Genomic DNA, 25,813 nt, shown 5'->3' with positions numbered 1-25,813 from the left:
CATTTGCTGTTTGCTTTTTTCATAATGTCACTGCTTGCTTTTTGTCTTTTTTTTTTTTTCTTTTCCCCTGAGGAAACTTATTCCCCATATGTTAGAAACAAAAACTTTGTTTTTTATTTCTTGTCTCCTTACGATTTTTTTTCTCGTTGCTCTTTGCAACGCACATGTTAAAGTTTTCCTGTTGTTACAGTTTATTGCTAGAGGACAATCTTTACAGAGATGTTCTTTGAGACGTTAGCTTGCTGGAGCCAGGGTGTGTTATTATTAACACCTTAAGGAGAAAAGAAAATGACTTCTATTTGGAGAACAAGAAATACAGGTGTCTAATTATAATAGACTCCTGCTCCTTCATCCACCTTTCCTGCAGAGCCGAGGGTACAGGCTGCGCTGCCGTTTGAAGATAGCAGGGATCACTTGTGCCAGTTAGGAGAGGAAATGCACGCTCTGGTGATGAGGAGGCTAATTTCTTCTGAGTTGTGGGTATGATAGAACTGTGGCAGTTCCTCCAACCATTTCATAGGAGTCCAGACCCAATTATGGGAATCCTACAACATATTCTGCCCACAAGAGTTACACACAAATAGCTTTTTTTTAACAATGAAATCCATTACATTAACAGGAGTGTAATGATCAGTTTTATTTTATTTCATCCCCTCCATGGATCTGATTTGTTATTGAATTATTTTCAGGAATCAACCATTTCCATTGTTCATTTATTTTTGCTAAGAAAAGAGGAAAAATGAAGTATTTGCCCCAAGTTTTCATTTTTTTTTTAGTAATTGTTCTATATTCATGTGCCATCTGTTTTCTATTTCTTTCTTGACTTTCTATAATTTCACATCACTGTTATATATGCACTTGTGAAGTTTGATATAGAGATGAATGTTTACGTAACCAAATAAAGGTCACCAATTGCTTCTCTGCATAGCACCTAGAAGCAGTAAATTATTTCGACAAATATTAAGGATAATACTGATTTTTCTTTTAAAATATTTAAATGTTATTCCTTCAATAAACCCCAGCTGTATTTTCTCCATCTTCTTAAATGGGGATGTCCCAAAATCTTTGGTGAGCCAGAATATATACTGGGAAAATGTCTTCATATATATGCATATATGTGTGTATATAGAGAAGAGAGTTGTTTTTTTCTTTTTTACCGTCTTTCACTTAGTGTCTGCTAGCAATCACTATCAAAAGCTGGAATTGGGTAAGATGAACCTTTGCTCTGAGCCACTGTGGTTATTCTTAGTTTATGGCTTTGGTTTTTTTATGCTCTACAGCCAAACCTATTCAATATGCTGCCTATACCTGGTGTTTTGAGATTCTCTACTCCAGCTTCGTTCTCCTTCCTATTTGTTATTGCTAAGTCTTGAATAACTTCCCTCTAGCTAAAACCTTTATGTTGCAGCCATATTCCTTTTGGGAGACCTTTTTTTTTCCCAAGAAAACAAGTGGTATATTCTTGGTTTAGCTTTACTAAGCCCTTTAGCTAGTTCTTAATAAATCTTCTCAGATTTAAAGACTAACTCTTTAGAGCTATTTAGTTTAACTGTTTCTAAAACATTCCTTGTTCAGGTTTTTTATTCTTTTAAATTTACAAGCATTATCACATGGTTGTGCCAAAATGTCTTTATCTTTGTTGTTCCTCCCCAAATACCAAACTCCTGCAATTTGTGAATATCAGTGCATGGTATGTTTGTAACAGAAGACTATGATAGCAGTAGAAAGGAAACTTAGACGTTTAGATTAAGACATTTCCTAGGCCAGCTGGAAAGTTTGTATTGTTTAAAATGATTTAAAAAGGGGATCTCCCTTGTGATTAAGTCAGTTATTACTGAGTCAGAAATTTCTGTTTGCTTCCATAAAGGTCCACGGTTTTGATTTGTGATGCCTTTATCACAGAGGGAAAGCTTAAAAGTGCCAGTTACAGTCTCAGACAGCGATAGTGTGTCAAGTCCCAAATATATAACAAATGTTACTTTACACTTTAACATATATTAAACGCTTCAGGTTTTAATGCAATCACATGCAGTATCTGATATAACAGCACAGCTTGTTCTTATGGATTTATGTGCTAGGGAGAAGCAAACACAATTATACTATCAGTGAATTATCTACCATTAGTTTGTCTAGAAGGCTCTTCACAAGCTGTTCTTTTCAGTCATGCTTACTTCAATAATATTTTTTTATGTCTGTCATTACTTTCTTTTTATGTGGTTCATGAACAAAAAAGCTCTGAACAAAACTTGTAAGGTTATCAGTTCTGTCTTTGCTTACCCTGTAGTTCAGTTTTATCTTTTCCCAGAAAGATCAAGCTTGTTGAGACTAGTTTGTTAAATCCCAGATGCAGCACAGCCTAATCCCTGAGGTTTGGGCAGGAATGTGCTAGCTCTCCATTCCCTTAATTCTTCTAATGAAAAATAAATGTATCAAATGTCATTTTAGCAAAAACCAATGGTTTTTCTTCTCAGTTGTCTGTAAATGCTGAAAAAGAGACAGCCCCTTACAAGATGAGTTCTTCAGGATACTCACCATTTTTTTTCCCACACATTTGTATAATTCCTTGCTGTAGTTTGGCTCCTAAGCATGACCACGACGTCAGTGCAGCTCCTGTGTTATTTTTGTTATTTAGTGTGTGGTGTGCCTGCACTTACATAGCCCTGCAGGGTTGGAACCAAAATATATTGCACAGCAGTGATTTGAACTTGGTCCTAAGTATTTTGAAGAAGACCTGCCTCTCTGTTCAGGAAGTTCTGAAGAGCCCTTTAGGAGAAGGAAAGATCCAGACTGGCAGCAGTGTGTCAAGCTATTTTGAATGCAACACTTAGAACTGCTTTCTCCTGATATAAAATGAGTATCAGGCAAATTTTAGTTTAATGCTAGCAGAATACTGTGAGTTTTCAATAGTAGAAAGCAATATATCCAAATTACAAATACAAAATTTGTCATTAGTTTTGTTAAATAATACTGCAAGACATATAAGAATAGTAAAGAAAATGAGATACTCTCTCATTGTTTCCTTTTATGTATTTGTGTCTATTAGGACAAACTAAATCATATTTGGAGTAAATATTAATTATGGAAAGTTTTATTAGCATATCCAATAACCAGAAACAGTACTGACATTTACAAGATTCAGAGAATATTGTGATTATAAAATTGCATCTGGACTCTTGGATGGACATTTAACATGTTGCTTATTACTACAGAGAGGTTAAGAAGAAGGATAGTCTGTACTGAGAATTGATTTATCTACTACACAAATCAACAAAAGGTCCTTTAGAATGTAAAATATTTCAGAGCATCTCATGATTTGGCCTTTTTGTTTTATATAGTAGAAAAGTATTATTGCTCCACGACATAGAAGTTGCCAGCAATTCACAGTATATTTTAATTTGAAGTCCAACTTTTTTCTAAAGTATATTTTATCAGTTGCTGGAAACTATGAAATTTCCCATGCAAAGTCTAAAAAGAAAGATATTACTTTTGGGAGCAGACGGGAATGAATAGCTTCAAGCCAATTCATTTCAATCAGTTTTTAATTATTCTAGCAGGATAAGTATTTCTCCCTGTATGTATGTAAAAAATTTGAAATTTGAAACAACTGGAGCTAATCTGGCTTGTGACCTGATCTTGCAATTACTTGTACACCCTATCTGTCTCAGTAAAACTGGCACAGTTTCATTATCATTATTCTTTATTTCTATTCCAGCAGTACCTTGAACTATTTTTCATTTGCAAAGTTGCTGTTGTACTAGGCAATATGTGGACACTTAAAAAAAAATGGGCTGCAAAAAATAAATATGTCTTGTTATTGTAATAGTTTGTGTATTTTGAGGATCACAGAAGGTAGGACCAGACCTCTGGAGGTCTCTTGTCCCGCACCTGGTGAAGCAGGGTGGCTTGGATCAGCTTGCCCAGGGCTGGGTCCAGTCAAGTTTTGACATCCAGGATGGAGATCTCACACCTGGTGCCACCCTCCTGGTGCAGCGGCTTTTCCTGATTTCTAATCAGCATTCCTCACGTTCCAGCTTTTGCCCATTGTCCTAGTCCTGTCACCACGAGCCCTCAAGAAAAGTCTGGCTCCATCTTCTGTACATCTATCCGTCAAATAGCTGTAGGCAGCAATTAGATCTCCCCATGACCTTTTCTTCTTAAGGCTGAATAAACCCAATTCTCTCAGCCTCCCCTTGCATGTCCCGTATCCCCTGACCGTGCAGGGACCCCAAAACTAGACTCATCCTCCCTTAGAGGATCCACTCCCATCATCATTTCATTCTTGCTTACAGACAGTGTGAACTGACACTGCAGTTGAAAGAAATCGCTTTGTTTGGGGGTTAATTTTAACACAGATCTGCCTTACAGTCCACTCCGTTGCCTGGCCTGGCACAGGAGAAGCCACTGTGTCCATGGGAGAAGAGGGGACAGGACCATTTTTATGTAGCAGCGCTGGGTTTTGTCAGCTTACTGTGGCTGGACTCCTCAGTCTATAGAGACACAGAGACTTAACTAGGATTAGGGAGGAGTATAGCCAAGAAACTCCAGAGCAATCAAATGAAAAATCTCAGTTAAATACTCTTCTACTTTTATAATCAAAATTAAGAAAAAAATGGGTGCATTAGTTAATAATATCCATCATAAATTTATTCTGACAAATTTTGTGCAATGCCCTCTCGCTTTAATAAGTCCATGTAAATGAGGAGTTTTATAAGACTAGCTGCAGAAAAATAGATTTCTCCATTGCAGCTCTTCTGTGGAGTACTATGGCAAATATCCACACTGAACTTTTAGTATTGTTATTTAATTTTTTCTTTACATAACCATTAGTTATTTCCTTCAATTGTACCACAGCTTGTTTGTTTTTTAAATAAGATTTTACTGAAGGGAGGAACTTAAAAACTCACCACAGTATTTAACATCAGTTGACATTTACCGCAATCTCTTAATTATTGGCACAGAATCAGTCTGGCTTCTGTTGCTTTTATGGTTCTTCCAGCTTGTTCCAGTGTTTTTTAGTTTTACCATCCTGCTGTAAATGAATTTTATGATAGTGGTTTCAAGCAGCTGAAGGTCTGCTTTTATACAAAATAACTCTGTGTATTATTATAAGCAGTGTAATGATGAAACGAAAGATTTCTGTAAAGCCTTACATTTATCAGTCCCAAAACAATTTTTCACCCAGAAGCCAAGCAAAAAATCCTGTTAAGGTAGGACATGGCTATTACAATGAGTACAACATTAATACTAGGCAGACAAATGTGTGTTTCATTATGAAGAATATTACCATTTTGTGATCGTTTATTTTGAGTTCTGTGGGCTCAATTTCAAGAATGGAAACATTTGCAAAATTCAATATTGATACTTTTTGTGATTATTTAAATAATTCATCTACCATGATCACGACATTACAGAAGTGTAAAGACCAGCTAAAACAAACCCAAATTAATCGACTATGTCTGTATCAAAACCAAAAGCACTTTCTTCCTGGAGGCTTTGCAAAATGCCTCGAATGTTTGGAATTACTACCCATTGTGAAGTAGATTAGAAATTCATTTATCCAGTTTCATTCAAGGATTTGTGTGTGCACTTTCCTAATCTATTTTTATTCTTGTAACATGATGTGCTAGGTGTGCTGAATATAGGAACACATAGTTCCTGCTCCAGAGATCTTCAAATTCACAAAGACTCACAGACTTTGTAAGCACTTGAATATTAGAATAGAATATTCACCACATTTCAATAATACTTGTTATCTATCCCTATGTCCTCCAAAGTGATTTTTGGGTTGCTGATTTCTTGCAAAAAGATCACAGAATCACAGAACGGTTCAGGTTGGAAGGGACCTCTGGATATAGTCAAAAAGTTTTGTAAGGTATTTTTTGAAACAAATTATCTTGTTTGCAAACACTTTTACACCCTTAAAAAAAACATACATAGGTTTCATTTGCCTAAATAATTTCTACTGCAAGAAAATTTTGAGAAACATAGTGACATTGCCAAAGGGAAAAATTGGTAGTTTTAGTTGCCTCTTCAGTACTTTAAAATGTACAATATTCTGGCGTGGCATCATTGTGGCTAAAAAAAGTTGTTTTTAATGGTGCATATTTGCTCCGGCAGCGCTCGAGTTTATGCAACGAGGGTGGCCACGCCGCAATCCGCTCGCCCCTAGGAGATCAGCAACGCTGCGAGTCATGCGCGCGTTTCCAGAGGAGGGGCTGCAGAGGCTGGTCCTGCCAACGCAGCACTCGAGGCCCCCGAGCAGCACGTTAACACAAGCAGGCCCCCGAGCAGAGCGTTAACACCAGCTCCAGGGCACTATGGGGGGCAGGCCCCCGAGCAGAGCGTTAACACCAGCTCCAGGGCAGTATGGGGGGCAGGCCCCCGAGCAGAGCGTTAACACCAGCTCCAGGGCAGTATGGGGCGTAGGCAGACGCTGCAGAGCCTCTGGGTGCTTTTCTGCTTCAGGCCAGAGTGAAGCACAGGAAATGACGGGCACAGAGCGAGGCCTCTGACTCACGGCTGGGGGCGGTTTACTCGGGGATGGCTGTAGTAGTTCCTGTCCCCAGCTGCTTCCCTGCCCTGCTTGACCACAGGGATGGCCTTTACTCCATGGAGCAGTGGCTGAATTGCTGCAGTAATTTACAGGCCGCTGTACCAAGGAATCGTGCACAGATTTCAGTAAGACACGAAAAGGTAACTTGAACTATTTCAGCAGCTATTTCCCGAGGAGTCGAACTGTCTGTGCGGCTGAGGGCAGGAAGTGTAGCTGGCACAGGGAGCCCAGAGTAATCTTTCAACTGAAAACAAGCCCTAAGAGTGTGGAAGTTATGTCCAAGAATAGCTGAACATACTGCAAGCTGCATTTTTTTTTCCAGGATGCAGTTACCTTGTAGTGTAAGATAGAGTAGGACTTCCCTCTTCTAGGGCAAGCAGGACAAGATTTAGTAAAGACAGCTACATTTGCTTACTTTTACTTAGAACTGAAAGCATGCTCTAGTAGGAAGCAGCAGGACTTCCTGGTAGAGTGTATCAATCAAACACAGTTTATTTTCTTTCCCCTTTCTTCCTGTTCCTCTCTTGTCTTCTCTTTCTGCCAACAACAGCGACGAAGTGCATAGCATGGACAAATATTGTACCAGCAAATGTATAAAGTGGGGGAAAGGTTGTTTTATTCTGGAGTCTTCACTGCAGGTTTTGGGGAAATTTACTGAAGACATATATTGAATTGAACACTGTGGGCAAAGCAGAGCAATGCTAGATTGTTAGAGAGATTTTCCCCTAGTAATTCCTCACTAGCTGAACCCTGAGAATTCAGAAGTTTCTCACTTGGCGGTAGATATCCCTCAAGAATACTGACCAAGTTGCCATGTACCATTTTTCACATTAGACCGCAAAATACTTTTGGCAAGAACCGCAGTGCTGTCTTCATTTCGCATACACCGAGGCACATGAGAGAAATGTGATTTTACTAAAGGTTGTGATCCAGGCATGTTGCAGAAGCTGGAACAGAAGCCGGGCCTCCTGCGTCTCCACTGCGACTTTGCGCTCCGTTAGTCTGCAGTGCCTGAAGTGCATGCTGATTTCAAGCACGGAGGAGCAACGTGTAGTTGAATACCAGTGTAGGAAGTGGCTTCAGGATCATCCTACAATATGCATATTAGGAAGATATTAAATACTGTTTTGAAATGCAACTGTTGTCCAAAAATGAATACTGTCAAATTATGTTTTTCATTTGCGTGGGTTATTTTCCAGGCAGAAATTTTAACGGGCATCCCAGTTGGCAACCTTGAAGATGCTCAAAAGGTGGGACGCATGCTGCTAGAAAGAGGGTGCAAGCTTGTGATCGTTACTCTTGGAGCAGAAGGCTGCATGATGATATCAGGAGAAGAACCTATTCCAAAGCACGTTCCTGCTGGGAAGGTCACGGCTGTGGACACTACGGTACGTTTTTGTGGTTTAACTGTCTTGCTTTGGAAAAGACTACTTAAGCACTAAGGGAAAGCAATGAGTAATCAGCCAAATCTTTGGGCACTAGTACAAAGGCTAATTTATGATGTGAAATAGATATCTTGCTCCCAGCCTCTTGTATATTAAATATCAGTTCACTTGAATTGTATAGCTGTGTTGCAGGCATGCTAGAATTATTTTAAATAGTGATAGTATCTTTGTGTTCCTTATTTACTGAAGTCAGTACCTGTCTCTCTCTCACTGAAATGTGCGGTGCCAGTCGCTTCAGCTGCAGTCCTGTTTTTTCACCTTTGCCCTGTCACGTAGTTTATCATCTCTGTAACTTGAATGCTGTGGGAGAGAGGAGGTATTTACTGCCCTCATAGTCTGAAAGTGAGTGGTTGGCAGTTCTGACACAAGCCTGAGCTGCTTACTCAGGCAAATCCTTTACCAAATCTAGTGTAAGGTACATTGAAGACGTAATTTTTGCAGAATATAGTGGGGAAAAAAAAAGAAGTATCTGCTGCTTTGTGACTGAACTGTTTTGTGATGGCAGATAAGGAATATTTGCTCAGAGGCATTTTCATCTTTGCCATTTTTAAGGTTTTTTTTTTTTTTACTGCTTACTCAAAATTAAATTAGCTTTCTCTAACAGCTAAACTGCTAGATACAATGCTCCCAGAAAAAAAAAAAAAAGGTAGAAAAAAAAATCAGGAAAGGCAATAGTTAAGATAGCCTTGCTAGGAAAACCTTACCACATTGCACATATGGGGCTATTTTGTGTTCCTAGTATTATCTGACATAAATCCAAAATGATTCCAGTGGAGTTACTGAGAGCCGAGCAGGTCACGTTGTATGTACTAACTATACATTTAAATGCCTGTTACAATAACGTCATATTACATATGTTCTGTTACAATAATTCATTAAGATCCCGGAGATTTTACCATCTGGTGCATTCCATATTTGAATTGTATTAATAATGATTAGTTCTTCTAACATGTTTTTTATCCATGGACCTCGTACTGCTTTACAAGAAGGAAAGTTACTGCTTATAAGATGAGGAAAGAGGGGTGCTGGAAACTGAAAGGATCTAGCTGAGCAGCCTCCAGTGGCAGAACTGGGAGTAAAGTCTAAAAAACACAAGATCAGTGACAGATTTGCACTGTGATGTGTTGATACTATGGAAGGCTTTGCTTCACTTTTAAATTTAATCCCTCTCAGTTTAACCCTGAACAAGGCCTACTTGGTCTTTGCCCCCTTTTGCCCCCTTTTGCCATTTAGAAGTTTCTCCTAGAGTTAGGGTTGGTTTTGGAATGTCCAAAAGTTCAGCTTAAAGAAGGCACCAGAAGAAGAAGGAGAGGAGCCGCCGAGCTCCCCTGCTCGCGCTAACCCCAGAGGCAGGAGCGCCAAGAGAGGGAAAGACAGAACTCCCAAACCGGCCTTGATGCCTGCCCAGAAGCAGGGTTTATTAGCCTGGCAGCAACACCTCGTGAATGTGGCTGTATTGCTGCTTGCCCTGAGTTGGTAAATCCACCGTTGCTATCAAATCTTAGTGTTAGAATTTTCCCTTTTACTGTACATCACACAGAAGTGATGAAGAAGAAACATGTGTGAACTGCTTCTTCAAAAGAAGCATAAAATTGCTGCCAGATCAGCTATTGTTTGATTTATAAAGATATTTGCTGCTGTTGGAATAAAACAGCAATACCAAAACCACACACTATGGCTGAAAAGTGTTTTTTTATCTATTGCCTAACAGTTCTGAGTTTCATGACTTAACTAATTTAACCCTCTTAAAAAAAAAAAAAAAGAAAAAAAAAAAAGGAAAGAAAAAGCAATTTCTTTGAGTTTATTGAATCCTTGCCCTGCTTGCCCTGCCTCCTTGTGGCCAGCAGGTTATTGGCTTTTGTATAGCAGAGGATTTTCACAGTTAATTTTGTTAATCTATTTAAATGACAGTGGGTTGTTTTCAGTAAAACAGCTGTGCTCAGTTACTCTTGCAGACTGAATGAAAAAAGATGCGTTGGCCTTCTGTTGTAAAAGACTTACAGTAGTTAGACTGATTATTGCTTTGCTTGAAAGTGAGTGGCTCTCAAGCAACCCTTCTAAACACCAGTCAAAATAATGGAAAGTTTTATTGCAAAAATAAGGACTGAAAGTTCTAGTAGGACACTTTATCGAAATTCATATCTGCAGGAGATCCCCCCACCCCACAAAGGGATGAACTTAAGTTGTGACAGCTTTGCAAGTAGCCCCCCATCCGCAGAGTAGTCTGAGTTGTTCATGTGCGTGCTCCTAGATTATCATTAAATACAAAATAAAAATTGCTGTCTGAAACTCCCCTCTTACTTCAGCTGAGAGCACATGTAACTGAAGGGAGTAGGCAGTATTTTTTAAGCTGCAGTAGCAATCACGTTGGAGTGTGTGCCCATATCCTTAGTGGGGATCGTTGGGACCTGCAGAGAGTTAAATGGTGAGTATAGCCCCTCATAGGGTTAGCAAGCTATTACAGTGCCGTATTAGTCTGTATCAAAAGGGAGTTTACAGTCTAGAAGTTATACATGTAAGATACAAAATGAGCCTCAGCAGCCTTCTCCACCACAGAAATTTCCTCACAGCTGCTGCTGCTGCCCAGAGCCTCCTCTGCCTCCAGGCTATTTCCCCTGTGAACCACAGCTGGGAAGAAAATTGGGGAAAAAATAACTGGATAGATACAGCCACAAAAAATGACGTGTGCCTTGTCCCGTTCCCAGTCTTCATAGGTTCATCAGAGATGAAGGATCAACAGCACACGGAGTCTGAATTTTCCCCCTAGTCCCTGGGATAGTTAATCTAAGAGTTTAGCGGTAGAGCACTGGGAAAAGCTGGCTCCATCTCCCACTCCGTGGTGGGACATGCATCTTCAAGACTGAAAATCTGGCATTTTCCACCCACACTACATCAATACTATAAAGAAGAAGAAGAAAAAAAAAGCTTGCTGATCTTTTTTTTTAGTGCTAGTTATCTTAATGTGGGTTTTACTAATGTATGCAGTGCTTCCCGTGACTGTTAGCAGAGCTCTCCTTACACAGTCTAAAACACGCTGAGCATGACTAGTCGTTCAGAAGGAAGTTTTGCAAGACACGATATTGTAAAGCTGAAACATCTGTTTCTCCTGCTATAGCCAAATAATGCAACAAGCTTCTACAAGAAAATAAGCTTTCCCTTCATTCTCCTGGTTTCTGTATGCACCAAATTTTTTGGTGCATTATTGAAAACTAATCGCCAGATTTTCAGTGTGAAAAGTAAGTAGTATCTGATTAAGCCCAGTAGTTGTAGCGCTTTGTATTTTAAACATGCTACTTACGTAAGAGGTTTCTGATACATGCAAAAGAAAATTACAATATAGAGATAATATAAAAAACTAGGGGATACATTATGATCTGTTTTGACTACGCTAAATAGTTGCTTTTAAATCTGTTTGACTACACGTGTTGAAGTATATGCCTTTATTTTTAGTGGAAGCGAATTCCGCCGTACTTGAGGTTGGGCGCACGAAGCCGCGGTGCAAGAGCCGTGGAAGGTGCTTGACGTAATTCCGTCCTGACACGGCTTCACCCGGTGGCCGCGGCTTCGCCGGCCGCCCGCAGGCCCCATCGCCAACGCGTAGCTGTTGGGTGGCCGCTCGCTGCGCCGGGCGCTCGCGCGGGGCCCAGGGCCGCGTCGGGGGCCGCAGCCGGCGCCGCCACGAGGCCGAGCGCAACGAGGGCGCCGAGCGCAGCGAGGGGGCCGGTGGCTGCGGCCTGCACGCGGGGAGGGCCCCAGCTCCATCCCTCCTCCTGGAGGAGACGCTCTGCTCCCTGTGCGCCCTCCCTCCCGCCGGGCTCCTGACACTCACGCACGGCGTAATTTACAGCACTGTTTACATCTATTTACATTTACTAATTATATTCCATTGAAACTGCCAAGGAGAATTTGTCAGATGAATGTAATTACCCAAAGCTGGAATCTGGCCAGCAGTGAGATTAGCTCCCTTCCATTTTGCTCCATGCGATCTCGGAGACCGAGATCCTCGAGTGGCAGCGCGGAGGGCATGGAGCCCCAGCCGAGGTGCCGGTGTCCAGCCGGCCGCGGGCCGGAGCGCAGGCAGCCCCCTGGACGTGGGGCCGGAGCTCGCGGGGCTGCCTGTGCCGCCTCCCGCAGGACGTGGGCCAGGGCAGCCATCGGGGCCTGCGCGCGCCAAGGGCCCAGGCTTTGCTTTTCCCTGTCGTTACCTGCAGCTGAGGACAGGTCATCTGCCTAGGGGTCAGGTAGGAGGGTTGGAGCAGGCAGAAACACCCACTGTGCATGGGCTGTAGTGGAAAACAGGTGCCCTTTGACTGCAAAACGTCACGTCCACTGTCGCTCCAGCGGCTCCGGCACGGAGATGGCTCTGGGGCCAGTGTTTGCAACCCCTGCTTCACTCGGGCTCCCAGCTTGGATTAAGACACAGAGTAACAGCTCTGTATGCGCCGTACCAGTTAGGCTGACTATCCAACTTCCACGTGTTCTTGACCTTCGAGTTTGCACAAGTAGGTGTTGTGTGCACAAAAATCCTGCATTTGCACACTCAGAATCAGGTAATCAGGAATCTGCATAGCACTCAGGCACACAAGGTTTAGATGCAAATTTGGAATCACTTTTTGCAGAGGTGCCCTTAGTAATCACAGGAAGTCCATGTTACCTCTTTCAGATCTCACAGGAGACTCAGGATGTTTAACTGCACAGTATTGCTGTGACTGCAACCATTAGATTTCCCATATTTCTGGTATTACCAGCAGTTTCCTTGTCTTACCAGTGCCTTTCAGGTGCACAGTATGCACAGCCCGCTGGCAACAGCAGAGGAGGTTGAGGTGACATGATTACAAACAGGAATCTTATTTATGAGACACGATCAAATTCAGAATGCAATCTACTCAAGTTATGCCTGAAATTTGACACAAGTGTATAATTTATTCTATACAGTCCTTCTCTGTACCCCGTTCTGAGAGACGGATGATACATGCTGTTTGTCAGAATCGTAAATGCTACCATTACTCTTTCATGTCAAATCTGCAAGAGGAAGGCTCATTGCTACCGTATGAATTTGTCATCAAATGTTTTATGTTCAGATCCTATTAGGTTTTTCTCTGATTTCTTATTACAGTGTATTAAGTCTGGCTCTTCTGCTATAGAAAAGAATTAAAGAGGCTGTTTTTAAACAGCAGAGTACTCACTGAGCAACTTTGTGTTGAACTCTGAAGATGTTATACAATCTTCATTTTAAAAAGCCTGATATAAAGGCATAGCTATATAATTTTAGATATGTCACAGTATTCAGGCCTGTACAGTAATTGTGGTCTAAAGAAGGCAGTGTGGTTTAGTCATTTGGACAAAGAACTGAGTAAGATTTCCATGGCTCTGCCAAAGACTTGCTGTAAATCCTTGGAAGAGTTACTTGTCCTCTTTGTATCCCAATTTATCTATCCATAAATTGGAGCTGCTATTAATGTATTGCATGTAACCATGAGAAGTTTGTTAGAGACCAGAACAGAACCTGGGAGGCCTTTTTCCCAGGCTTGTCACATAACCTCAGGCCTGTTGTGCTTCTTTGGGGGCTTTACAAACTCATTGAAGTTCTTTTGCTTGAAGCTGAGAGGTCTTGTCTGTAAAAATATGGTTTACACTAAAATTTCCAGACTTAGCTGTACCTTCTGGTCTGGAGAAGCCTGAGCCAGAGGAGAGAAGTGGACACTGAAATAAAGCCTTAGAATATAAATAAATCCAAAACAGTCCTCCTAATAACAGCAATTCTTTGTCTCCTGACTTTGTGGCATAACGTCTGAGGCTCAAGGGGATATAAATACAACACTCTGTGCAATGACTAATTACTCAAAATTCTGTGCATCAGCAGAAGTGGGACTTGTGGTTGACTCTAATATTATCAAATGCCTTTGCTATTTAATAATCTTGTAGCCATATATTATTTAGCATGCTGTTTGCACAAAGAACAGTGATTTTATTTCAGCTATCTCTCAACAAAGTAAAAATGCAGCTGGTAGTAAATGAAGCATTTGGCAGACAATGTGTCTGATGTACAGTTCTGTAACTTGCTCAGGAGAGAAGAACGTGGTTGGGTGTTTAACCTTTTCTTCCCCAAAAACTCAGGAGAGTAAAGGAAGAAAGTGACCACAAAGGGCAAGGGCTATTTTTTTCTTTTTTCTTCATCCTTTTCATTTTGTTTTTCTTTCCCTTTCAGGGAAGGAGAAGAAGTTACTATCGGGCAAACAACTTATCTATCAGTGGGATTTATTCACACACCAACACAGAGTAATTATGCCGAGCTCCCACTAATGTCCCACAAACCAACAGCATAATAGCTTCCTTTCTTTAACTTGCAACCAAAATAGGTTAATAAATAAGTTTAATTCCAGTCATAGCCCACTTTCTGACTTAGCCTTCTGCATAGCCTCATTTACAAATATGGAATCCATTGAATTTTGGAATAGAAGAACCGTGAGGTATAAGTTGATCTGCCAGACACTCCAATCAGCAATCTGCGCTGTAAATCTATTTAAAGATGCATCTATTATGTTCTGAAGTTCAGCTGAACTGTGAAAGGGCACATGACTGAAATCACTACATTTGAGTTGACTCACAGTTAAGGGGAGCTGGGAATTGCTTGGCTCATCACAAGCTGCTTTTTTTTTTCTGATCCAGGCCTTCTAAGCACTCTGAAGTTTTCGAAGACTTGGTCGGTGGCCTAAGTACGTGTAGGTATCCCGTGACGAAAGGAATTGCAAATGTTTTGTATCCCTTTGCACTGGCTGTCAAATGAGAGGAGGCTATTACTGTTGTAGACCTCATGCTCCCTTTCCTCACTTTGAGAATGGAAAACTTTATTATCCCCATTTTACAGATAGCAAGAATGGAACAGAACATGTGAGCGATTGGCTGCTCTGAAGGGCTGGTCAAAAACTGCCCTGCTGCTTGACACGCAGGCAGCTGGTGTGATACAGCCCAAAATGAAGCATGGGGCCATGCTGCCCCATGCTGCCCTCCGAGCTACCAGACAACATTGTCATGGGAGGAAAGGCTGTTTATCTGCCTAGTAACTGTCTATTTTAATCTGTAAGAACAAACAATGTAAACAAAATGAGCAAACAGGAGCAAGCTTGTACGGCACAATTTGCAGCCTTGTTTTCCAGTGGAAGATTCCACAGACCACCCAGGCTTTGCTCTCGTCCTTTGCTCAACCACTGAGCGTCTAATTAAATCCCTCTCCATTCCTGACTCTAAGTGGAAGGGAGCTTGCAGTCCTGTACAGTTTCTTTCCAGATGGAAATGCATAATTTAACAGAGATGCAGCTGACAGCGAGAAGTGGGCCCAAAGCAGTATTAGCATTTGCCACAAATTGCATTAAATTACAAGGGGACACTTAATAAAGACATAGAATAGAAAATAAGGGTAAAAACAATATTTAGTTTTCTGAGGTCCTTCTAGGGTTTCAGAGTGCCAGGCAACAAAAACCTCACAGTAAAATTTAATTTCTTTCTAAGTTACTTGAGGATACCAAGAATTACTTGGTTTTGGTGCCAAGGTACACACTGTCGGCATCGGAGTATGGCATGTTGTCCTGTCTCCTCCCACCACCTTGTTCAGCATATATGTGTGCACATATTTAAAGTTGCTGAGCACCTGGCATTACGGAGTATGTTCGCACTCACAGCACGAAGTGAAGTACTGTTCTCACCTCTGTTTTGTAGATGGGGCTTGGCTTGTGCTCTGCTGGTCAGGTGCAACCTGTGGACGGTGGGCCTGCTTCCCTTGCTATATCTTGACTGTTCCTCTGTGCTTCTCTTAAAAGAGCAATTAGAACTGGAGGAAAAAGTGTTGTCAGAATGATAGCTGTGACCGCTTAGGGCTATCATAGATATCCACTAAATGAGAAAAGTAGCCAGTAGGGTAGGAGCTGCTTTGCATGACATGTTTCTTGGAGAAACCAAAAGAGTTTGTGGATCATCCTGTGAAGAGAGAGGCTTTGGCTCGGCCGTTGTTATACTGGGAAGTTTTCCAGTTTGGAAGCTAACCCACTGGTGAGTCTGGACAGAAAGGAGCAGGGATGCCGGCAGCATTTCTTTGGTGTCAGGCCAGAGTGGGAGAAGGATGCAGCAGCAAACCTGTGGGCCTGGGATCATGTTCTGGTGACTGGATCTTGGGCAGCAGAGTTCAGCAGTACCTGACGCTCTCTGTGCCATCGCACTTCGGGGATGGCTAAGGGACTGATGCATCTGCAGAGGCTGAAAACAGAGTAGGGCTGGCAAGGCTTGCAGCACAAGTCAGAGTCTTTGCAGCAGAATGTGCCGCATCCCTCTTCACGATTTGTACTCCTCTCCTTGCCTTTGTGATGAGCCCAACACAGAGCCTCTGCAAAGAGGTTGTTTTGGGCCAAATTCCATGCCGGATTTGCAGCTCCCGCTGTGTCCGGAGCAGATACCGCACTCCCAGCTCGTGCATGCAAGAGAGCGTGAGTTACAGTGGCATGAGGCAGTCTGAGTTACCTGGTGTGCCCAAGCTGCTGAGAGGAGGGAAGACCAACAGCTGTAGCCATGCTTGCCAATTAAATTCCTGCACTTAAAAATAACTATTAGAAGCCGGTGCTTCTGGCACATCATGAGCAGCACCTTCCCAAGTGTCTTTTTCTGGACAGAGCAGTAGGAAGTTGAAAACAAGATCCACTGTGTAATAGTGTAGAATAACCTTGGCCAAACTGCTCACCATTTTTTACTTCTTTTATTTATAATTAGCCTATGAAAAGCTTCCTTTTCCTCTCTAAAGCTAATTTCTGCAGAACCAGGTGCCATCCAAGTTATCATAGTACCTGTTCTAACCTATTCTTTTCCTCACTTCTGTTCACATCAGTTCTGATTATGGTAAGGGAGAAGGTAACCTGGCTTCAGGGCCTTTTGCCTGCTTCGGTTACATGGAAATGCCAGTTGCAATAATGTTGACAGAGAATTAAAACCTCATTTCTCCCAACGGAGTGTTCGCTGGTAAATAACTTTGGTCACTTCGGAAACCAGGCAGGTTTGTGCTGGTTGGTGATATTGCATAATTAGGTTTTCAAAAGTACGAGAACAGAGAAATGAGAATAATGGGGAAATCGGGCTTCTTGCTTTTGCAAAATCTAACCACAGAAAATGCCAGAAGTTTTATTTTTTAATCAAAAATCAAGGAGGTAATCCTGCTTAGCTCCCTAGATGGAAAATATTTTACAGTCTTAACTAGCTAAATGAAGGGAAATGAAAAACTTAAGTTTCAGTGAGCATAGTAATAACCTGTGAGAATGGGTGGTTAAGAGAGAGATTTTAGTTGAAAATGCCAATGTTGTCACTTTTCTCAGGGGTTTTTTCCTGCCTGCGTGTAGGTATAAAATCAGCTATTCTAGAAAAACTTAACTGTGGAAAAGCAGATTCCCAGATGCTGATAGTGATGTTGCCAACTGCCCAAATGGCTAAAGGAGATATTATTTGTATTCATTTGAAATCACAAATAGACGGGGAAATACAGAGAAAAGGTAAGTCTCTGGAAGTTTGAGCTTCATTCATCTGCCTGTGATTTTGTTCCTGAATTATGTTCTTTGGAAAGATCTCCCTTTTGGGAATGCTGCAAAGGATGTATTTGGGGTCGGAAGTTGTGGCATTGTGCCGAACTGCTGCTCGCAAGGGAGCAGAGATCCCTGTTCTTCTCCAGTGAGTCCCGGTCGCGGCCCGCGGCGCTCGTGACCCGCAGGTGAGGGCTGCAGCTGGGCCGGGCCGGAGAGCACAATGTTCCTGAGCGGGGCAGAGCGGCTGCCTCCCCGCTCACGCGCTGCCGAACCTAGAGGAGATTGGGCTGGAGTGCGCAGCGAAAACATGAGGTGGACCCAGCAGGAAGGAGAAATGCAGGGAGCTGGCAAGGGGGCAATGCTAGACTGAGCACAGACAAAAAAAAAGTCAGGTTTTTATTTTTTCAATTTTTTTTCCGTTTTTTCCAGGATGTGTAGTCCAGAGGTAGGCGGGAGCTGTGGCCAGCCAGCAAAGGCTGGAGACTGCGGTTTGCAGAGAGGCATTTGAGCATATGGAGCTTTCGTGAAAAAAAAAAAAAAAAGTTTTTTTGATTCGTTCCAGGCGAGATGGCAGTTGTGTCATTCCGAGTGCATCTCACCAGATTAGACGGGATCATTGAGAGTCTTTTGGCATTTTTTTCAGTTTGAGAGAAAACAAAACAAAATAATCCTCATGTGGCTATCAAAATTACTCTTAAGCAATTCCTCCTTTGGGCTTGGCTGTTTAGATTTGAGGCTCCTGAAGCCGTATCAGCCCCAGCGTGATACCTGGTGACACAGCCCCTAACAGTGTGGCCTGTTCCCTCCTCGTTCGAGAGCCCGGTGCTGGCGAGGGAAACCCAAAGCAAATATTTGCCGTGTGCTGCGAGCACGGCGTGACGTGCGCTGGGCAGGGCTTGCCTGGGCTCTGGCTTAGTTTGTTTATTAAATGAAATTTGTAAATTAGCACATAAAGCGTGAGCTTTGTGAGGAAGAAATTAGATGCTGGTGTGAGTGCAACGTGAGTAATGAGGGGAGTGAAGTGCTGCTCAAGGAAGTGAGATAAGGGAAGCCTTTGATTAGAGCCGAAGAGTAGCTGTGTGCACTCGAGGCTGGATAAACCAGTTTGAGAAGCACATTCAGCTTCATCCTGGGAAGCTGCTATATTTAGGGCTCTGCTTCCACGCTCTCTCAGCTTTGGGAAGGTTACAAGCAGCTCCCACAGCATTTCCAGCTGAAAACCCATCGTGTTTCTGGCAGCATCGGCCACCTGCATGCTTCCCTGACACTGGCATGACACAGATCTTGGTGTGTGTGCTCCTCTCTGCAAGAGTGCCACCAGGGAGATCTGTGTTGAGTCAAAGTGTCATGAGAGTTGTCCAGGGCTGCGTTTCCTATGTCACAAATGTTTCCGATCTGTACTCCCACAGAAAACAAGCTTTTGGGGGGTTTCCTCTGCTGTTCTTGAGTTTCCCTGATCAATATAAAATTTCAGAAGAAATGAAGTCATGGATCATAGCTCAAGTGTGGAACCAAGGAAGAAGCAGGTACCAAGGCCAAAACTAATTTTAAACTGTCTGTTTACACTGAAATGTATCCTAAACTGAAATATTCATTGCAAAAATGCCTCAGTCGCCCTGGTAGCACAGGAGTGCTGAGTTGTTTGGTTGTCAGGAGCATCGTAGGCTCAGCCAGATGAACCCCCTGTTTCCAGAGCGGAGCTTGGAGTTACTCCATTGTGTAAGGAAGAAATCTGTCACCTCCCATTATTACTGTCTGCAGCCGAAAGGAGTTTATGTGAGCATCGACACACTGGCTTGTTCTGATGATTCAGAAAATAGAGTGCTCCCTGTGGGTGAAAACTTTGCCGGATTTCTGGATTTAGTCTGCAACACTGATAGAATAACTTGTGAGGTGTTAACAGTTTCCAAGTTCTTTTTCCTCTCCTGCATTGGGTGACAAAGCAGGATATTATTATCCCAGAGAAGAGAGCTCTCCCTTGTCCTCTCCTGGGAGTGCTGCTATTCCCATCCTGGGGGAGAGCCTTGCAACTTGTGGAGGTTCCCAAGTAGTTCCTCATTTTCAGAAGATCATGGGGCTCCTATTGAAGTCCATGCAAGATCTGAACTGAGCCCATGGGTGGCTCTGAGCAGGTGTTTCCCAAATTCTTGGTCTTAAATTCATTTCCTGTAAGGAGAAAGGAGAGCAACACTACCTACCTTCAAAACAGATGCTATATAAGGGCTTTGCGAATGTAAATCAGGACTGTGTTCCCACATATTACCAGATCTCTGGGCACTTTCAGCTGTTCCTTTTAGATGACATACGAACTAAAAACTTCAGAGTTATGAATGCTGTATGCTTTATTTCCAACATTCACCACAAACCGAATTACTTTTCAGGGGAATTCATTCCTCTGTAACGTTTGTGTCTGATCCGTTTAGAATCAGTGAATAACCCAGCATAGTAGGATGCTTCGGAGAGGAAAGAAAATGTGTGCAGGAGGCCTTGTATCAGGATTAATCTCTCAGGAATGCAGGGGGTTAACGGTCAGGCTGATTAATCACTGTTAATGAACCATCAGGAAATCTGTCAGGAAGTGGGTACGAATTCCTGGTGGCTGATGCGCCGCGCCGTGCGCTGCTGTGCCCTGGCTGCGATGGCTCCCGGCCGACGGGCCCTCGCGGGCGCCGCGCGTTGCCTCTGCGCGGGGGAGACGGGCGGCGCTGCCAACGGGTGAGCGCGAAGCGGCCCCCGCGCGGCTCCGCACGCAGGAAGGGCAGGGCCTGCTCCTGCCCGTGGCCTCCCAGCGCAGGGTCTGCGAAAGACGGAGGAAGGAGGCGCGGTCGTCCCCTCCTTCCTCCCACGCGAGCCACGAGGCGGGAGTGGGACGGGTCGCTGCCGCTCTGCGAGCCGGGAGCTGGGCTGTGGGGACGTGGGTGCGCAGCCGAGCTCGTGAATCCCCTCGTGTTGAGCGAGGGTGATGTTTCAGCGCTGGCTTCAGCTGAGGCAGGGCCACGATGCCGCCGCAAGGGTGTTTCTAGCCGCTTTCTGCGTCAAGGCCGGCTATGGAGTGGCAACGCGGCAGCTGATGTGCTTGGTCAGCGTTGGTGGCATGAGTCCTCAGGCAGCTCGGAGACCTGCCCGGCCTCCCGCCTGCTGCCCAGGCGCAGGGCGGCCTGTGAGGAGGGCGCGCGGCGGGTGATGAGCCCCAAACGTCAGCGCCAGCGCCAGCCTGGCCTGCTTCGCGGTACCGCTGCTGCGAAACGGCGCTTTGGATCACGGAAAGTAGGAGCGCTCCCAGCCTGCCGCGAATGCACATTCAGATGTGTTAGCTTGTGCTGCCCCTATTACACCTTCAGACAGGGCTAAATACAGCCAGCTTGCACATAGCTACCAGGAAGGAGGGTAGGGAGGGGAGCTACATCAACAGGGCTCCGTCACTTGACCTGGATGGAGCGCGTAGACAACATCGGGCAGTTTCCATGTGCGTTTGGGAAAGGCAGAGGGGAAGCAGAAGGGAGCAGGCCAGCACCACTAGCATGGACGTTCACTGTATTTTTCCTTTGGCAGCAGCAATCCAGCAATCCTTCCATGCAGGATCAGGAACCTCAGACACCTCTGCAGTAGTCACCCTTGTTAGGCCTAAAGCTTAGAGAATAATTTGAACACAGTCAAGTTAGTTTAATTTGAGCCATGTCTTAATTCCAAATGCCCAAATCTCTGTCCAGTGAAATGAAAGCCCACAAAATCAGTCAGAAAAAGTATAGCATGGGCAGATGAATGCAAAAGTCAAAAAGAAAAAAAGGCCAGTAACATTTTCCAAGGGAAAAAAAAAAATCTCTGTCACATAGAGGCTGAACATGGGCTGTTTTAGAGAGAAGTAAATTGTAAAAAAGGAAAAGGCTCTGTAGCTGATTCAGCTACTGTTACCAAGGGGTATTTCACTCCGAGCATTTTTCTCAAATTATCTCTAGCTTCCTTATAGACCCTCTTGGCACACGAGTGCCTGGATGTGTCCTGAAGGCTGGAGCTGCTCCTCTGGTCCCGCTTGTTACCTCGCCTCGAAGCAGAGCCCAGCGATTCCTGCAGGGAGACGTCGGCGTTCCCTCTTTCCGGGGGAGCCTGCTGGCCGCCTCTGCTGACAAATACTCGTGTTGTTCAGGGTCGCTTGGGTACAGCAGCGCAGCGCTCCGGCATGCACTGTTAACAACCTGGCACAGCCGATACTGCAGGGATACGGGGTGGTATAAATAAACCAGGAATTCTCCAAGGCCCAGATCCTCCAAGAGAGATAGGCATATCTTTACTGCTGGCTGTGTAGACGGCACTAAATCAGAGTAATCCTCAGGTTTCGTTTGCTTTTGTACTGATGTGAATGCTCCCAGCAGGCTGGAAGCCTTATTGCAAGAAAGGTTCTTGATTCTACGTTGTAGTGCACTTCCCCGTGATTCTTGGATCAGTGTGTTGGTTATCCACTAAATGAAGAGCTTATAGGCAAGGCTCGTGTTTCCGTTGCACTGCTGCGCAGTGCATCATTTCTCTGAGGCTTTGCTAAAATGCCCTTACAACGTATTGAGTGGAATCTGTGCATGAACTAGGACTTCTTGAAAGTCACCCAAGCGATGTTTCCTGAGATTCAGCAACAGTGCCAGGCTCGGGGACCCAAAACCGCCTCCCCTCTAGCCCAGCTGCAATTACTCTTCCCCAGAAGAACAGGCTGCGAGGGGAAGGGTGAGCGAGAGGTCACCCGGGAAAGGGCCACGTGGCCCTGGGAGCCCCGGGAGCCCTGGACGCAGCCTCGCGGCCTCTCAGGATTTAGGGTGGACAAGTCATCCTGTTGTACAAGTGAAATGCGTCCTATTATTCCAAGCATGATTGATTGGAAAGTGCTATTCTTGCTGGAACTATTAACTGTTGAACAATATAGTTTCCACTTACAAAGCACTTTCCTTAAAAAGCTTCTCGGGGCAGCGTCATATAAAAATAGTTAGTTAGACTAAAGCTGTGATCCAGCTTCTGACAAATCAGGACTAACAAAAGCTAAGGTATAAATAGAAGTGTTTTTGTGGGTTTTCTCTTCTCTAGAGGCACAGAATCTCTATCAGTACTGGATTGTAATAAACAAAATGCCCTTTTCTAGACACGCAGGAAAACAAGGACCTTCCAGACTAGTGGCACAGAATATAAATAGGTCTTAAAAATGCTTGAAAAAACATAAAATTTAGTTAAAACCACATCATTTACATTTTAGAAATTGTCACATCATATCAGACGAATTTTTTTATGTAGTTCATTATTTTATTTCATAACAACAAGCATCTCCTGCTTTAAATAAGAGTTAAATCAGTTATATTTTTGTAGCTACAGAACAAATTGTCCCCGGGCACTCAGTGGTATGAGAGTTATCTCAAAGTCTGCAAAGTATTAGGATTTCTGGAAGACAAATGCTGAAGAATGTAAAATATTAGGACTATGGTATCAATTCTGTGTTTGCATTTTGTTAGTGAGTAGAAGAAATGCATCTTACTGGTCATTTTCAAAACTCATTATTTTTTGCAAAGTTGTATAGCAGGTTTTGAAACAGCTAAACATAAAACTACTGTTTGCCAATCCAGAGTCTGAATAATCTTTATTTGCTGTAAGAGATTGTTCCTTCTGTTCTGTGGTGACCTTTTCTAAATCTCACAAACCCAACATAGTTTAATCCACAATACCAAGAGGAAAGGTCTGCTTCTGTGGGCTGAAAATAGTTCTTACTGCAGCGGAATCAGTTCTGCTCTTGCTCCTCTAGTCCTGCTTGGCAATTTGTGTCTGCACAGATCAGAAGCAGGGCTGAATTGGGCATCTACAAAATCAGCCTCGTACATGCAGCTGTTTTCAATGTAGGAGCTCCTATAGTGAGGACACTCCATATACACAGAATATGTTTGCTTATCAAAGCCTGCATCCAGGATTCTCTTGGGGTCTATAGTAGATGTTCCTTATAAAGTCTGCCTAGCTCAGCCTGTGTATGGAAAGTAAAGATCGTAGGATAAATTTACCGGCCTCAAATCCTTTTTGTAAATTCTGCAGTCATTCTGTACAATCTTTTCTTTTGAAAAAAAAAACAAAAAAACTTTTTTTTTTCCATTCGACATGAAAATCTGCTGTTCGTGCCTTTTCCCTTTTTTTTAAGTCCTTTAACATTGCTGAGCCCCGACCAAGAGCTCAGCAGCAGTTTCACGTCTTCAGAGCATCATCCACAAGCACCGTAGCCTTGAGGCGAGCTAAGTCCATCCAGCTGTCATCCGAACTGAAACAGGGGTGCTTGTTAGTGTGGTTAGTGTTTTGTGCTCAAAGAGAAAACAGTGCAGCAATTACTTGGGGTGGTATTTAGGTATCTCAAAAAATAAAAGATTAAGATCAAAAAGGTAACAATCTGTCCTGTGCTGCTGCCAAATGGAGTTCGTGCTGGGTGACACCAGATGCTAGGAGTCCTCCTCACTACAGTAATGCTTGGCTCTTCCGTCACCCAGTGATCACTTCCTGAGGAATACTGAAATACTTGGCGTGGAAGGTGACTTTTTTTTCCTGTCAGAACTGTAGTGTAACAGCTCGGCCTGCTTGAATTTTACCTCTGTGTGTAGCAGCAGCGGCAAAAGCGCTTCAGTGATTAATCACACGCACTATTGGATTGTGAACCCTGAGCTGGGCCCGGGATTTTTGCCTTATGTGTCACACAGAAGACGCTGGCAATGCTTAACTCGCAGCCACCTCTCGCCTGCCGCCACAGGAGCGCTGGGGAAACCAGAGCAGAGACAAAAGCCCCTAAGGAACGGGTAGGACCTTCATCTGCCGGTTGTGTTTCCAGGGCCAGGGAGCTGTGGTGACAGGCGCCTCCTCAGCTGCGGCCCACGTGCGGCGGGGCCGCTAACCGGCCGCTCGCCAGCCCGGCGCTCGCAGCCACGGCGGAGGGGCTGCCCCACGCGTGGGCACCAGGGCACGGGGCAGCCCGGGGGCTGCGCGCCTAGAGGCCGCCTCAGCCCGGGCCCTGCCTCAGGCGCCGGGCGGCCACTCGGACTCGGCTTCCATGGAAGTGGCGCGCGCGCTGCAGAAATGGTGTTTTCTGCAGCTGACTGGGGCCTCAGTAGTGAGAACCACTAGAACACGGAGTTGGGGGAGATGTAGTCCAGGGGGAATATAGTCCGTGTGATGGTTCTTGAATGAAATCAGGTATATATTACCCTGTGCTCAGCATAGCTGGTGTTTTACTCACGTACAAGTATCATATTAACAAAATAAGGGACCCTCAGAACGAGCTCCACCATAGCCACAAGGATCCTTCCCAGCCTGGCCTTGGAAATCAAGACACTTGCAAGGGAGCAGAGGGAAGGAGGACACTGTGGACACTGCACTGGGGGATGCTGAAATGGCGCAGATCAAGTTAAAATACAGTTAAGTTTTGCCAGTTGTTCAAACTATACTACAGAACACCACAGAGCACAGTAGAGCTTTGAGCGTAGCAAAGCAGGAGCTGTTGTTAGGAAGCCATTGGGAGGGAAACTCTTGTCACTCACTGCTGATGAGGCCCCCAGGTGCGCTGTGGGGCCGCAGGACAGAGCATGGAGCAGCTCCTGTGCCCAGTGAGACCAGGGAATGGGTAGTTCGGAGGGCCCTGGCTGCCAAGAGGTCGAGTCGAATGACGCTTTCCTTCCTCTCCTGTCATCCAGCTCGGCACAGGTGGCAGAGCTTCCCTGGGAACGAGTGCTTTAGATGTTGCACACTGCAGAGACCTCTGTGATGGGCACTTTTTAATGAAAACTGCTAAACTCTGGAGGCACCAAAATGTATCATTCTGCAACTAGGAATTTGCAGATACCACAAGCCACATGGCTTATTTTTTCCCCTTTTCTCCCTCCCTTCTATGATTGCTCTTTATGAAAAACAGAAGTAAAATGAGAAAAAAAAATAGATTTAATGGAAGAGGTTGAGAAATCAAAATCAGGCACTCCAACAACAGGAAGTTTCAAAAGCAGCATTTACACCAACGTGTTAACTGAGCGGGAAAACACTTGTATTTTTCTTCTTTTTTTCCTTCAAGTTTAAGCCATGTTATAGTGTGTACCTTGGTCCAAGGGTTGGAGGAAAAGAAAGGCAACAGCATGGCGCTAGCTTTGCACTTCACAAGTTCCTAGGTGTAGAAAACTCAAACGAACTCAATTCCTGAAGCATTTCCTGACTCCTCCAAGAAGTGCTGCAACTTTTGTGTTGCTAGTAAACTGCTTCCCTCTGTGAAT

The 25,813-nt window shown here is 43.9% G+C and overlaps 1 protein-coding gene across 1 annotated transcript in view; it reads left to right on the top strand.

The window, feature by feature from the left end:
* RBKS (ribokinase) overlaps nucleotides 1–25,813 on the top strand; it is a 64,670-nt gene that overhangs the window by 38,537 nt on the left and 320 nt on the right. Inside the window, exon 7 of the mRNA XM_088524261.1 lies at nucleotides 7,753–7,941. Coding sequence (XP_088380387.1) covers nucleotides 7,753–7,941 — 189 coding nt within the window. The remainder of the gene's footprint in view (nucleotides 1–7,752; nucleotides 7,942–25,813) is intronic.

Source organism: Tinamus guttatus, unplaced genomic scaffold (assembly GCF_059628265.1).
Source record: "Tinamus guttatus ecotype Peru unplaced genomic scaffold, ASM5962826v1 Tinamus_guttatus_pri_ptg000208l, whole genome shotgun sequence".
Taxonomy (NCBI): domain Eukaryota; kingdom Metazoa; phylum Chordata; class Aves; order Tinamiformes; family Tinamidae; genus Tinamus; species Tinamus guttatus.
This window is presented reverse-complemented; position numbering and strand designations above follow the sequence as displayed.